At 41.3% G+C, this 14,538-nt stretch overlaps 1 protein-coding gene across 1 annotated transcript in view; it reads left to right on the top strand.

The window, feature by feature from the left end:
• Positions 1–14,112, top strand: part of LOC119913070 (attractin-like protein 1) — a 162,280-nt gene extending 148,168 nt beyond the window's left edge. Inside the window, exon 10 of the mRNA XM_038732386.1 lies at positions 12,419–14,112. Within this exon, the coding sequence (XP_038588314.1) occupies positions 12,419–12,540 (122 nt within the window). The 3' untranslated portion in view covers positions 12,541–14,112. The remainder of the gene's footprint in view (positions 1–12,418) is intronic.
• Positions 14,113–14,538: the final 426 nt, after the last annotated feature.

Here is a 14,538-nt window from a genome sequence, read left to right as displayed (position 1 = left end):
TCTTGTGCCGCCATGATTAGTGCTTCTGTGCTGTCCTTTCTTGATATCAGCCACTTCTTCTATTTGTCTGTGGTACATGCCGTGCAGCAGCTTGTCTCTCCATGAAGGTTCTTCGTCTTCCTTGTCCTCACCCTCGGGGTTTCTGCTACCTGAGGTATTCACCAAGCCCTTCATCTTCCTGATGTACTCTTGGATCTAACTGGCCAAAGGAGGAGATAGAGGCTACTATAGAACTATTATATATATATTCAGCACCTCACATTTCTTTATCCTCTCTTTCTTTTCGCCATGTTTACCGTCTCAGTAGCAGTTATCAGCCTGAGCTGAGTTCGTCCCGGACAAAAAGTAAACTCCTTTGATCAGCACCATTCAGCCAATCAGATTTCAGCAAAACGAGGATCAGTCCAAGTTGGGAGGGACTATCGTATCCCCCGTAGTGAAAGTATTGGTTTGGCCCAGACTGACAGACACAACAGCAGTGTTCGCTGCAGCTGACTGGTCTGCCTTTTTTTGAAGCTGCGCACTGAAGATAGGGGGGCTGCAAGAACAGCAGATTTTGTGTTCACCACCTTACAATACCTGATGTTTTGAACATTAGCTCGTCACAGCAGCAGCAGACACATCCAGGGAATTAGGCCAATGAAAGGCTTGTCAGGCTGCTCTCTAGGGGACATCCAGGCTCTTATGTTGTTTTTATCGTCAAATCAATGAAATAGCTGTCGTTGTTACCGGTGTTGGAAGCTTAAGTCTTTGGGTGAGTTTGTGTAGTGATCAGAGCAGTTAGTCATGATCGTAGTAATTGCACATACAAACACAAGCAATGACGTATATGCAAAGACATAAACACAAGGAGCAGATCAAAGTTGTAAAAAAAACAAGTATTTATTTTTTTAAATCGCCCACCCATCATCCATCCCAAGTCTCTCGCTCCTCCCTCTATCCTCCCACCCCTCCACTCCCCAGAGATGCTCGAGGCGCAGGGTCAGACAGCAGGCCTCCATTGATGTTGGCATGTATGAACGTGAAGTCACTGCAGGCTAGCTCCGCCCACCCTCGGTGGGAGATACTTCAAGAGGAATCCTCGATGAGCAAGCCTATTTTAGCTTGCCGCCTTCTCTTTGTTTTCTTCTTGTCCTCCTTTGCTCTGCTCCCCTGAGGCGTTACCATTAACTGACCCTTCATATGTAACGGGGAGAAAAAGAGAAAACGCCATTGTTGGTTTCAGAAGGGAGAAAAAAAGGACTGCAGTACCAGCCTTACAAATTAGTTTCTCAGCTGCCAATATTCCTCATTCTGTATGTTGCGTTCTGTTTCTCTTTCTGTATCATTGTAGAGTTTTTTCTTCAGGACTCAGACAAAAACTGTGGCATTATGATGTCTTGTAAAGTGACCACACTGAGATTAGCTCCCCAAGCCACAATTTACAAACAGAAAACTGTAATACATCCATGGATATTCTTAGAACTTATCGACTAGCTGACTTGAAGGCAAAACATACCACCAGCGTACAACTGGCATCAAATCACTTAGTCCTTTTTTTCTCCTGTGTAAGCCCATATGGCAAGATGTTTGTCACCATGGGTTAACAGGCTGCTTAAGAAGCCACTCGCTTACCTCCCAACATCCATGTTACAGAAAAGCAGTGATTCAATCAAATTCACTCATGGAACTGGAACATTTTAGCTACCTATGCAGTGCATCCGCCGTGTTCCTACAGTAAAGGCAACAAAAGGTAGATCGCTCAAACTGTCTAAGGTATCATCAGTTTGACTGACTGACTGACTGGTGGGGATTTTGTAGGCGTGAAGGTTAGATGGAGCGCAAGACTGACAGGCAGGTTGGTGTAGCACCAGCAGTAATGTGGGAGTTGTTGATTGTTGTGATGAAGAGGGAGCTGAGTCTGAAGGCAAAGCCTTCAATTTACCTGTCAATCTACGATCCAACCCTTACCTATGGTCATGAGCTTTTGGTAGCGACCAAAAGAACGAGACTGCGGATACAAGTGGCCAAAATGACTTTCCTTCACAGGGTGGCTGGGTTGACCCTTGGGGACAGTGTATGGAGGTACGACATCAGGGAGGAGATCAAATCAGAACTGCTGCGCCCTCATGTTAAAAGGAGCCAGATGAGGTGGCTTGGGCATTTGAGCAGGATGTTTAACGGAGGCCTCGCTCTGGAAATTGTCCAGGAACATCCAAATAGGAAGAGATCTAGGCAGACCCAGAACACGCCGGAGGAACTGCATACCCCATCGGACCTGGGAAAGATTTTAGATGCCTCAGAAGAAGCTGAAGGATGTGGCTGGGGAGAAGGATGTATGGCTACTTTGAATGGCCTGCTACCATTGTGACTCGAACCAGGATCCGGTATTACTGGCTAACAGTAAATGGATTACCTCAAATATGTCACAAAATCAAGTCATCAAAACTAGATCTCATTGTTTAAACACGTGGGAACTTCCCACCAGTCACTAGAACTGTTGAAGGTTCTTGAATGAGAAGAGAAACCTGAAGTGCGTCACTGAACATGGATACCAGTACGCCTGACATGCTCTCTTTACTTGCAGTGCTTTGCATTTTCAGCCACTTTACTTTAGCCCTGCATAAAAGGTAAAATTATTCAACTTTCAAGTGCAAGTTGTCATGTCACACATGGCATGACAGCCCTAAGAATAAAAAGCCTTTTTCGCTTAGCACAGTCTGCCTCTGTCTGAAGTGCATCTGTAAAAAACACTTACACTGTAAAAAGAAAGTACCTTTACTCTGATACGCGGATACTGTTATTGCATTACAGTTTTGGAAATAGCATAGATGGTGAGCTTTTTTTTTTTTACGATTTTGTGTTAGCTAAGCTCTCTGTGTCAAACTCTGCATTTCTCTCTCTCTCTGTCCACAGCCTAGTCTGTGTGATGAGATTACAAGCTGCAGAAGGAGAGGAGGTCTTAAAGCTCTTGTATGGCTTTTTCTTCACTCTAATCTAGGGCGGCAGAAAAACACTCAAATAAAAAACATGCATGGGAACACAGAGATCTCTGTGTTTGAAACCAAATTATGTGATTAAATGATAATAACTTTAGGACAATATTTGGTGAAACAGAGGGAGGGATGGGGGGAAAAAAAGGGAGAACGAGATCTTATTTTTGGCTCGAGTCACCACTCTTCCATCTCCGTGGCCTCTTCATCTTTCTACTGCCTGTTCAACTACTTGTTGTGCCTCCCGCAGCTGCAGATGTATTGTTTTTTTCGTAAAATGGGACTCAATTAGTGGTTGATGGCTTTACCAGGCTGCACATATTTTCAGTTTGGTGCAGTGTTGAGGATGGAGAGAAAGAGCAAGACAGTGGGCTACTGTCTTCCAAGCTTATATAGTGGGTCAATATAGACAGAGGCGCAGCATTTTTCACAGCCGCCTTTTCTGCGCTAATCTGCCTATTCAGCAGCAGAGATAGAGCAGGGAATATCAAAGAGAGAGGGGGGAAAAATACAGGTACTGTGAGATGTTGAAAGTCTTTGTGAGTAAAAATAGAGCAGCGTGTGAGAGAGAAAAGAGGTATTAAAAGCCTGAGAGGTTCGATAAGAGAGGTGTAAATTCTTAAAAATATTTGTGAGTGAAACAGAAAGTGGGAGATGTTATCAGGAGAGATACAGACAGAGAAGGATATAAGTAATTGAAGGAGCTGTTAAGTAAGTGCAGTGGGTGGTAAGAGTCCACGCCGACGGCCCCCTCACCCACATAACCAGATTTGCATATTACTGCAGCGACGCTGAGATTATAAATCCTTGTGGTTATGCTTTGATAAATCCACTCCTGGTTTCCTCTAAACCATCTGAAGAGAGGTAGGAAGAAAACATAATCTCTCCCCCCCCCCCCCCCATCTCTCCCTTTCCTTTACTTCCTCACCACTCTCTAGTGGTTCTATCCCTTCATACGTCTTGTCTTTCAGTTTTATGTAGTGACAATTCAATTAAAAACTTTAAAATAAAATTCTTATCAGTTCTTATTTCTACCAACTATGTGAACATATTTAGCAGTATATGACAAGGCTGCACATCTGAGCTAAGATGGTATTTCTGTTCTTGAACCAGGGGATGTTGGAGTTACTGACATCCCAGACTCCTCTACTTTTTTAAAATCTTTATTTTGCTGGGCTTTCTGGTGGAGTGGAGGCCAGTAACAGTGAACAGCAACATGACATGAACGTTTTCTCTGAAGAAGCGGGTACCAAAACGCCAAGGTGCTTCTCCCAATAACCTGTTTTTATCTGTCTGTCAGTATATCAGCTTTTCTACCCCAGCAAAGCATAAAACCATTTTTTGTGGCAAAATGTTTTCATTTCATTGCGTTTCCACCCTGGCGGTTTAATGCACATATTGCATAAAATAGGTGAATGGAAATTTAACATGTCTGAATTCATAGCTTGTGTTCTCTCTTCGGGTTCAACTTTGTTTCTGTCTGTCTTTGTTTGCTTCTTATTCTCTCTACACCCTCCCTTCTCTCCCCCTTACTCCTGACAAAGCACCTTGAGCCTTTCGCTGTATCATTCTCACTTTGGCCCTGTTCCTAATGGGAGGAAAAAGTCAAATTTATTATCCCTGGACAGGAAATGACTCTGGTCATTTGCATTAAATACACTGAAGACACTACTATGAAAAAAATCTAATAGGAGACAACATTTTATTAAAACACTTGGCTGGTTTTGCTCTGTTCTAGTCTAATTGGTCAGCAAACTCTACCTTTTTGTCTTAATAATTTTTACAGTAGTTAATTGCGGACACTTCTAAGTGCAGGAATTTTAAAAGACACAATTACGCTGCAAGAATTGTGCGTACAGCATAATATAACTATTTATTTACCAAATAAATCAGGCGCATTGATAAGATGCTTGCCTTTGGTGTGGGTTCGATTCCCACTGTGAGACATCCGCCATTGTGTCCCTGAGCAAGACACTTAACCCCTAGTTGCTCCAGAGGCGTGCGACCTCTGACATGTATAGCAATTGTAAGTCGCTTTGTATAAAAGCGTCAGCTAAATGAATAAATGTAAATTATTAATGCAGGTTCAAATGAGAATATCGGTATCAATGTCATCCTAGTGTCAGTATCGCAGCTAAGAGATGTTTTTAATACTAGCTAAGAGTGGAAGCAGGTCAGAAATGACTTCTAACGAACCCCAAAGACAAGAGTGAGATATGTTGAGGAGCAGTTAGCAATGGAGCTATTGGAGATACAGTAGTGTGGTTCCCAGGTTTACACACTAATGATTATTACTACTAATGTACAAAACCCCTGTGATTCATGCATACATTACTACTGCATGGACTACAAGCTAGTTAACAAGGCAAGGCAAGTTTATTTGTATAGCACATTTCAACAACAAGGTAATTCAAAGTGTTTTACATAAAACATAAAAGCAACAGGGAAATATTAAAAAGTTTAAAAGTTAAAAGTCTCCCACCTTTGCTTATTTTACTCCTTTGATTCCCCATCTCCCACTCTATCCCCCCTTTAGTTACTTAGGGACTCTAACCCTAATGGTTAGATACATGTTTAGGTTTTTTTGCCTTGTTTGACTCTATATACACGCACACACACACACACACACACACACAAAATATATACTGATCCCTTCATTAAGTGGCCTCTTAATGGCATACAAGTGTATTTCCCAAAATGTGTCTTATTTAAGTTTCTAGTATCCTTGTTAGTTAGTTCCTAGCCTGTCTGTTATACCAGACACAGCCTGTGACTACTGGCCTGAAAGCATTGCTGTAGCACCGGTGTGCTTTTCTTCCTCTCTCTGCATTCACCACCTGCCTGTGCTCCACCGTCTCTCTGTGGGTGTCTGACTGGATAGCTGCTTGACAGGAATCGCAGGGCAGCGCTCAGAAACTCAGCTCTACTGACCCGGAATGGATCTCAGATACTTTGATCCTCTTTGTCTTTGAAACTATCCGCCCCACTGGGATGGACCCTCCTGTCACCCCCACTCCTTCATCTGTCTGCTTGTTGACTTTTAGTGGCATTTACTTTCAGGCAACTCATGTATTTATTATGTGGACATGAAGGTTTGTATCATATCAAGTCACTGTTACTTTTCTTCTTGCTTTTGCTTTTATTTGCCGCTTGCCCTTTGTTGTAATGCTCTGTTCCAAAATGAGATGCCTGCCATTAGGAAAAAAGCAAAAGCTGCTATTAAAATGATTGATGGAACAGTTTTGAACATGCGTAAGAATCAACTAAGACAACTCAAGGTCTTACTGACAAATTGGATCAGATACATACAGGCAAGAAAAGTCAAGGCAAGGTCAGGACCCTGATGAGAACCATTTTATCGAAGAAGTGCAGCTTCCTGGTTTTTTGTTTGTTTTATATGATAGCCACATAAATCAAAACTTTTAAATGTTTATTTTGCATCTGCAAAAGCATGTGCTTTCGACTTTTTGAGGATGTCCTTCTGCCTTGTTGTTGAGAGAAATTTAAATATGAATTTCAGACGAGCATAAAGAAAGGCTTTACCAAACCCTGCCATGTGCAGTTAATGAAAGGCATCCTAGTTAGTCAAGATCAAACCTGAATCTTACATGCGTACATCAAAGAAGTCGTAGTTGTGCGTTATGTTTGCTGGTCTTTTCAAACCTGGAATCAGTGTCTCACAGATGCATAAATATTTGAATATCAATGTGTTACTGTTTGTCTGACTTTGATTTCCCTTCGCTTCATTGAACAGACGCTGCCGTGGTACTTTTTGTTTACTATTATACTGGATCCTAAGCAGGCTACCATCCGCACAGACTCAGAAGGCAGGCTTTGATGTTTAGAAGGAGAGGAGGGCCTGGCTGTGAGGTTTGTCACCGGGTTAGCAAGCGGGCTCCTCCCGTCGCAGATGTTTTCCAGCTGCGAGTCCCAGTTTTCCACATCAGACCTGTGCCGATATGTGTTCCTGGGGAATTTTGTCTCTTGCTAATGACCCCATTAGTCTATCAGGAGGGGGGGAGAGGGTTAATGATGCATCAACTCACCTGACAAAACAATCACATTAGCACGCCTGGTCGCCACCGCAGCAAATGAGCACTTGCACTCACCTGTAGCATAATTTGATTACTTTTGACCAATTTAATTTTGCAAATGGAGATGTGTGTGTTCACCAGAAAAACACAATTATAATGGCAATTTGTCAAAAGGTGAAAACTATTTTGATGAAAGAATATTCAGATGTCACATTAGAAATTTCATTAATTTTTTTGAACTTTTACTGTCTTTTTCTCATTTTTCATTAGAACTTGTTTTCTATCTCGCAGGCCGGTGTGTTTGTATGCAATGTAGACCACGTTCAGACAGATGGATTTTAAGTTTGAGGTTTTGTGGAGGTGATTTTAGTGATAACTGGTAGCATTCCTGTTGCATTTGTCTTGGCCTCGGGTCCCCCCCATAAATGGAAACAGGTTACAGACAGCTGTCTAACTTAATCTGCTCTGAAATGTAATTTCCTTCCCTGATCCATCCCTTGTCTTTTTCCATTTTCATTCCTTTTTGTCATCTGTCAGTCATCCTAAACTTTTCCCTTTCTCATTTATCTTTTATGACTGAGGGGGTTTTAATCACAAGTCTCCCTATTTTTTGTACATTGAACCACATAGTTAGATTATGTATGGATGTTTGAAGCTTTTCATTCACTGAAACATCACTACATTTTTCACCGATCACTAAGAAAAGAAGTAACTTATTGTCTGTGAAGGTTCTCAGTCATCCAGGTCATAGTTAAAGTCAAGGGCAACTGGACTTGGTTGAAGATACTAGAAGACGTTTTGTCCCTCATCCGAGAGACTTCTTCAGTTCTGAAATGACTAGTAGAGAAACTCTATTTAACCTCTGTGGGATTGTTTGCCAGGACAGCTCTGGTTCGTTAGTGCTCCTGGCTGTTGTAGAGGTAGTGCTTGTTAAGTTTCCCGGGAAGTGATAAAAGGACAGCATTGTAAGTGGGGGATAAGTGGTTGACGGCTTTTCAACCCGGGTGTAGATGCTTCCTTGACACCTCTTTCAAACCATCCATCCTCTCTGTCTAAAATGTGCACCTATTGATCCTCAAACGAGTGTCCTCTGTCCTTCAGATGTAAGTAGACTGCAGAGTCTTGACCTGAGGAGTTGGCCCTTCTGTGTTGAGCCATGCGTTTGTGTAGTGGTTGTTTAGTCTACCCAATATACAGGTCTGTGCATTCCTCACTGCATTGGACCGCATACACTAGACTGCTTTTCTTGTGTTTGGGTGTGCGGTCTTTGGGGTGGACCAGCATCTGTCTTAGCGTGTTCTTGGGTTTAAAAAACACAGGGATGTTATGTTTGTTGAAAATCCTCCTGAGTTTCTGATACTCCAGATACGTATGGAATCACAATGTTGTTGCATTTGACCTTCTTCTTCTCCTCCCCTGTAGTTTTGGTCTTCTTCTTGGATCTTGTGGCTGTTTTCACAACGGTCCATTTAGGGTATCCACAGGCTGTAAGTGCCCCCGTCGGTTCTGTTCCTTCTCTCTGGCTTGTGCACGTTTGTATGTTGTGTGCTCTGTGGTGCAGGATTCTCATGACCCCCAGCTTGTGTCCCAGTGGGTGGTGGGAATCGAAAAGTTAGTATTGGTCTGTGTTTGTGGGTTTTCTGTAAACCCCAATTTGCAGGCTCCTGTCCTCTGCAATGTGTACAGCACAGTCCAGGAAAGCCAAACTGTTGTTGTGGACATCTTCTCGCGTGAACTTGATGATACTGTCCACAGAGGTGATGTGTTCTGTGAAGGCTTGCACTTCCTTGGTTTTAATTTTGAGTGTCATCATCCACATACCTGTACCAGTGGCTCAGTGCTGTTCCTCTGAAGGAGTTGTGGGCTTTGCTCTCCACTTACCGCCAATAACCCCATGAGATAACAAATTTCACAAATTTTGATTCGGCCTATCATTTTCAAAGTCTACAAGAGCTGCAAGATTATCATTTTATCCCCATTTAAATTAGCGGAGGGCTAAACTGGAAGTTAGCGGTCTCGGCCGGGCAGAAGTCAACACGGTGGAACAGCATATGTCAAATTGAAAATATAGACAAGTCTACTGACAGACTCAAAAATGTTCCAATCATTATTTTAAATTAACCTTATAAAGCAATCAAACAAAAAATGCCTTCATGCCATTAAAAAGTACTCAAATAGTGGTGGAAAGACTGTATCCTCAACCACAGCTTCCAGTGTTTCCCATACGTTCATTTATTTGTGGCGGCCTGCCACAATATCAACGCCGTCGCCCTCTCGCCCTCATGAACACAGCGGCACAAATCTGTCCAACGCAGCGCTGTAAATGTTAGAGAATCAGCTTTAAAAAAAGTTATTAGCAAGCATGTAAGGAGCCTAGCTAATAAGGAGAGCTAAGTTAATGTTAGAATGCAGCTGGGTTTTCGAGGATAACACGCTGTATCTGGTAGCTAACATCGCCCGCACGCGTCACAGTTACAAGGTCATTCTGTGGGAAACTCTGGCTTCGGTTCCCAACTTTTTATGAAAACTCACCTGCTCTCAAATAGCAAAAGGTGGGGTGCTAACATGACAGTTAAATAAATGTAATCTAAAGTATAATGAACAACTTCACATGAAAAGAAAACAACAAGCAGCACATGAGCTCAGTGGCAGTGCATTGAAGTGGCAAAGAAGTAAAGTGGCAACTGCACAAACACTTATGGAGGTGTGTTTACTCCTGAAATACACAGCAGATCTGCAAACAAGCCCTACTGGTTTTTAAAATAAACCACAAATTACCATAGTGACAGAAAGCCAAAGTCTAAGGTATTGTCTGTGGTAGCCAAAACAAACACCTATAAACCCACTGCCAAAGTGAAACAAACAGCCATAATGAACCATATTCCAACCGACCAGCTGCTGCTAGCCAATCACCTTCCCTCAGTTTTGGATGAAGAAAGCACACAACTATTGGCTGCCATATCTGTTTATATGGCTTGCTGTGTCAGAACTGTACAAAAATGTTATGTGCACAGGTGCATGCACACACCTACAGTATTTACACAGTTACACACACACACACAGGCGCACTCTGAGCAACTTTGTAATCGGCTTTCCCTTTTCCACCTACAAAAAAAAAAAATCCTAAGAATCACTTGAGTGTGAAATGCTGAAAACATCCTGCATCCAAATCATATCGAGAGTGCAGCAGATTCCCTCCACTGTTTGCCTGTTTTGTTTATTTGGCTCCTGCATACCAGCAGATTGAGCTCTTGTCGTAATGACCATGCTTTGTCAAGCCCACGGTTGTCGGGAGGGAAAGACAGGACTAGCTGCACTTGCAAGAGCTGCCATCAGATGCCTCTCAATCCACATTAACAACAGCAGCTACTGCCAAGGTAACACAATGCTTGGAGGCATCTGATGCCTCGGTGCAGCCGGCCTGCTGTCTGTAAGTCCTGCTGTGGAGAGCGAGTCAAACATCAGATACAGAAGTTGTGTTGAGAGAGGTATGACATCCTGATGGACAGTGAGAGGGAGGCAGGCTGAAAAAAGGAAAGAGCCAGGATGATGGTGGTAGACATGCCTCAGTGACCTCAGCGTTACACCCTTGTCTCCTGCTGAAGCCAAACAACAATGGCTGGAGACGCATTGATAAAATGTTTTCTGGATGTTGTGTTGAGGTGCCTGCTGGTAGGATGATGCGTCTCCACCTGCCACACATCAGCTGAGGCTTTCTGCTTTGTTGTTCATCACTGTATTCTTTTTTCACGTGCTTTTCACTTCTTAGTTCGCCCTCTTGGCTTTCTTTTGGGCCATTCTTTTCTGTCGGCCTTCATAGCTCAATATTGAATTTACCTAGAGAAAACGCAAAAGAAATAATTGGGAATCCATAAATACTTTCAATGTAATTTATTTGATAGTTCTCAGTTGATGAAACATGATTGAGTCACTTTCCAAACTTGCAGATAAAAAAAAAAAAAAAATACTTTACATAGCTAGATAACATTGGTGCAGGTACAATTGTGATCATGTTAATAATGTGTGCACAGAAAACAAAGGGAACCCACAATAGTACCTTGCGGACCACCAAATTTAGCTCTAAGCACTAATATTTTATATTACTTTGCAGGTTCAGTGTGTCTCATTTTTCTATTATAACTATTTATATACATACAATATTGTATATGTATTTCCACAAAAGACGGCGCCAAATATCGGCAAAGCGCAGGTTGCCCTCCTGACTGAGGCTACATCCACACTACTAACTTTTAAAACGCAGATCTTCTGCTACGTTTGCACCTCACGACTAGACTAAAACAGTGAATCCGAAGACCTAAAGCGGAGAAGTCTGAAAACACTGCTGACCCCGTTTTCGTTTTAAAACTCCAGGGTAGCGTATTTGTGTGGACAGATGAAAACGGAGGACTTTAAAAACTCAAACAAAAACATAGTAGTGAAGATGTACCCTAGATATTTACTGTAAATATCATAAGTCATAGTTTACCTGTACATTTAATTTAGCTCTAATTTAATTAAACCCTTTTGTGCATGAATTATGACAGCCTCTGTCAGGATTTATTTCTTAGGTGTTTTTATTGCTCTTTAGGCATGAAAAACAAAATTGGAAATTAATTTTTTAAACACATTTTTTTCCCCACAAAAGGTGGACAGCGTGCACGTAAGTTTTCAAATGAAGAAAAATGTATTTCACAGACCGATGAATTAAATGTAGTATGTGAAACCTATATTTTTAATGCTGTTACACTAATGTGGTCACATGTTTTAACATTCTAATACCGTTTAATGCAATGGAAAAACCAAATATTGTTAGAATGTAAATCTTGCAGTTTTTGTAACAAACATAAATCCATTGATTTACATCCAAAAGTTATTGCACGTGAAGCATTTAAGAAAAACAAAGTCTCAGTAATAGTTAATTGTAGCTGAAATATAGCCAACGATGCATAATGTCCAATTTAGTGGACAGATGATTAATCGTAATTTCCTCCCAACATAAAAGAGAGTGGCAAGATTTACCCGAGCTGCTCAGCATCTCTCATCGGCCATCTTGGCTTTGACAAATTTAAATTGCACTTACAACGGCTTACCAGAGGGTGGCAGTGTGTGGCATGATGCACTAGTGTCCACTATACTAGACTATCAGAACAGCTGTCCACTGTAGTGACCACTATGCGTGAAAGGGTGTGACCAAGATATTGAAAAAGTAAATTTAAAGGATGTTACAAACGGCAACATACCTTGTTTTATTTTAGTCAATGTAGTAAACATAACAGTTGATATGGCTTAATTATTGCTAACCAATGACCACCTAAGTAGAACGGCCGTGGCTTCACTTGAACAGGTCACCTACAATAAAATTAGCATGCTGTATATTTCTCTGTTAACTCTCTTTTCTGTCTCGGCTTCTAGGTATCGCTATAGCCAGTGCTCTGGTAGACACATCACAACAGCGCGTGATGGACTTCAAAGAAAGAGGCCTGGGTCTGAAGCACCGCAAACTCACCGTGCACCACCAAGGGACGTGTGTGTGAACCGGATGCCCCCAAAGAGGTGATAAAATATCCATTGTGCCACCAGAGGAATTTCACTGGAGATATTTTTATTGACTTTAAACAAAAGGGACGTATTGTAAACAAAGGCCAAACTGGGGGGGGGGTCCCGTTCTCCCCTGGATCAGATGGAAAACTTGCTCTTTTTGTCCCTTGTGTGTGTACATGTTGGTCCCGATGAGCCAGGAAAACAAACAAATATTGGACACCTGCAGAACAAGGATGTGCTTCTACACTACAGCTCGGGTCAGAATTTTACTGCGAGAGCTGGCAGGCTTTTCCACTTCCATGCCATGTGGCTCGGCATCCTCCGGGGTACTACATGTCTGTCTGTCTGTCATGCAGTTTGCCATATTGACAGAGGAAAAATACTTGTTTTACACCAGTAAACCAAACTAAATGGCTTTGAGCTCCTGAGAAAGATACTGAACTGAAATTAACTGAATTGAAATGAAGTCCTCCCGACTTACAATCTGCCTCAGTGAGCCAAACTGGAAAGAACAACATGGACTTAACGAGATCAATGGAAAACACTGTAGTGGGTGCTGCTTGCTTGAGGTCTCCTTTTAAATACTACTACTCTTGAGGACTGCATCTTGCTACAAACATCTTTGGATGCAACTGTAGAAATGTGTCCTTAATGAAATACATGCATTTCTTGTCCCCCCCCCCACCACCACCACCACCACCACCACCACCACCACTATTTTGATATCTGCTCAGGTCCTCTATAATGGAAAAGGGTCCATTATCTGTAGCTTTGGGCCTTCTACACATCTGTATATGCACTATAATTAAATGCTTTACCAGTACATTAGGACCCTCTGTGGAATAATATTATGCAACTGATCATCCAAATGTAATGTTTATTGTGGGCTGCGATGTAACCTTGAAGGTCTGTATCATCAAACACATACTACTGATGGTATTCATGTATGTATTAATTCATTTATATACTGTGAAGCTACACTATACATGTTTTCCTCACGACCTCCAGTAAATCTTATGCCTGTTTATTTGTGATACACAAACTTTATGTAACGTATCTCGTTACGCAGTATGTTTTAATTATGCAAAGTTACAATTAAACACAAATTTAGTTAAGTTTTACAAATGCACTAAGGATTTATTTATTTTTTAACAGAAAAATGAAAATTGATTTTACAGAACAGGTCTGTGCGATATTCCCTTTTCTGCTTGTACCCTCAGTGTCTTTTCATTTCCAAATATATATTTTATGCATATCCTAGCAAGTTTTGTGATGACAAAAGGGATTTCCCTTTTCCAGCTGTGTTAAATTGTTATTGAATATTGTAAATTCACTTTTTATTGACTGCATATACACAGATGTCCTTCTGCACACACATTTGTCTAAACATCAAGCCTGATTGCTTTCATTTAGGTTTGTTTTCATGTCATTTTGCACCAGTTTGTTGTTGAGACTTATATAAACAAAGGGCAGCTCACCACACTGTTTTTGTCCATATAGCATAAATCTGTACATTTACAATTAAAACATTTTGATGCCTCTTCGTATTGTAATTGAATGTAAAATGCTGTGCGTATTCTTACCTCTGGTGTTGTGGGATTGCATTGGTCAGATGGCACTGCTGATAAGATACATCGAGACCTTAGTGGACAAACAGAATGAAAAAACACAGAGCAACAACTTGAGTTAATAATACTTAAATTACGCTTCAATAAAAGTGTCATCTAAATGAATAAATGTTTATATAATTACACAAAACCCCAAAACACAGTTCTTTTACAACTAACTAGTACTGTCAACACTTGCTTCAACCTACTCTATTACAACAGTTAACTTATATAGTCGTGGTCAAACCTTGCAGGTCTGTCACATAATGCACTACTACAGAAAACTGTTGGTATTCTCATGTTTATTTGGTAGTTGTTGAAAAATGGACTGGATAAAAATATTGGCACCTAGGTTTGTCTTCTATTTTCAAATCGTATTAAATT

This window comes from Micropterus salmoides, unplaced genomic scaffold (genome assembly GCF_014851395.1).
Source record: "Micropterus salmoides isolate LMB-PRFRI ecotype aquatic unplaced genomic scaffold, ASM1485139v1 Ms_hic_scaffold_2, whole genome shotgun sequence".
Lineage (NCBI taxonomy): Eukaryota > Metazoa > Chordata > Actinopteri > Centrarchiformes > Centrarchidae > Micropterus > Micropterus salmoides.
The sequence above is the reverse complement of the archived record's forward strand: the minus strand, read 5'-3'. Positions and strand labels throughout refer to the sequence as shown.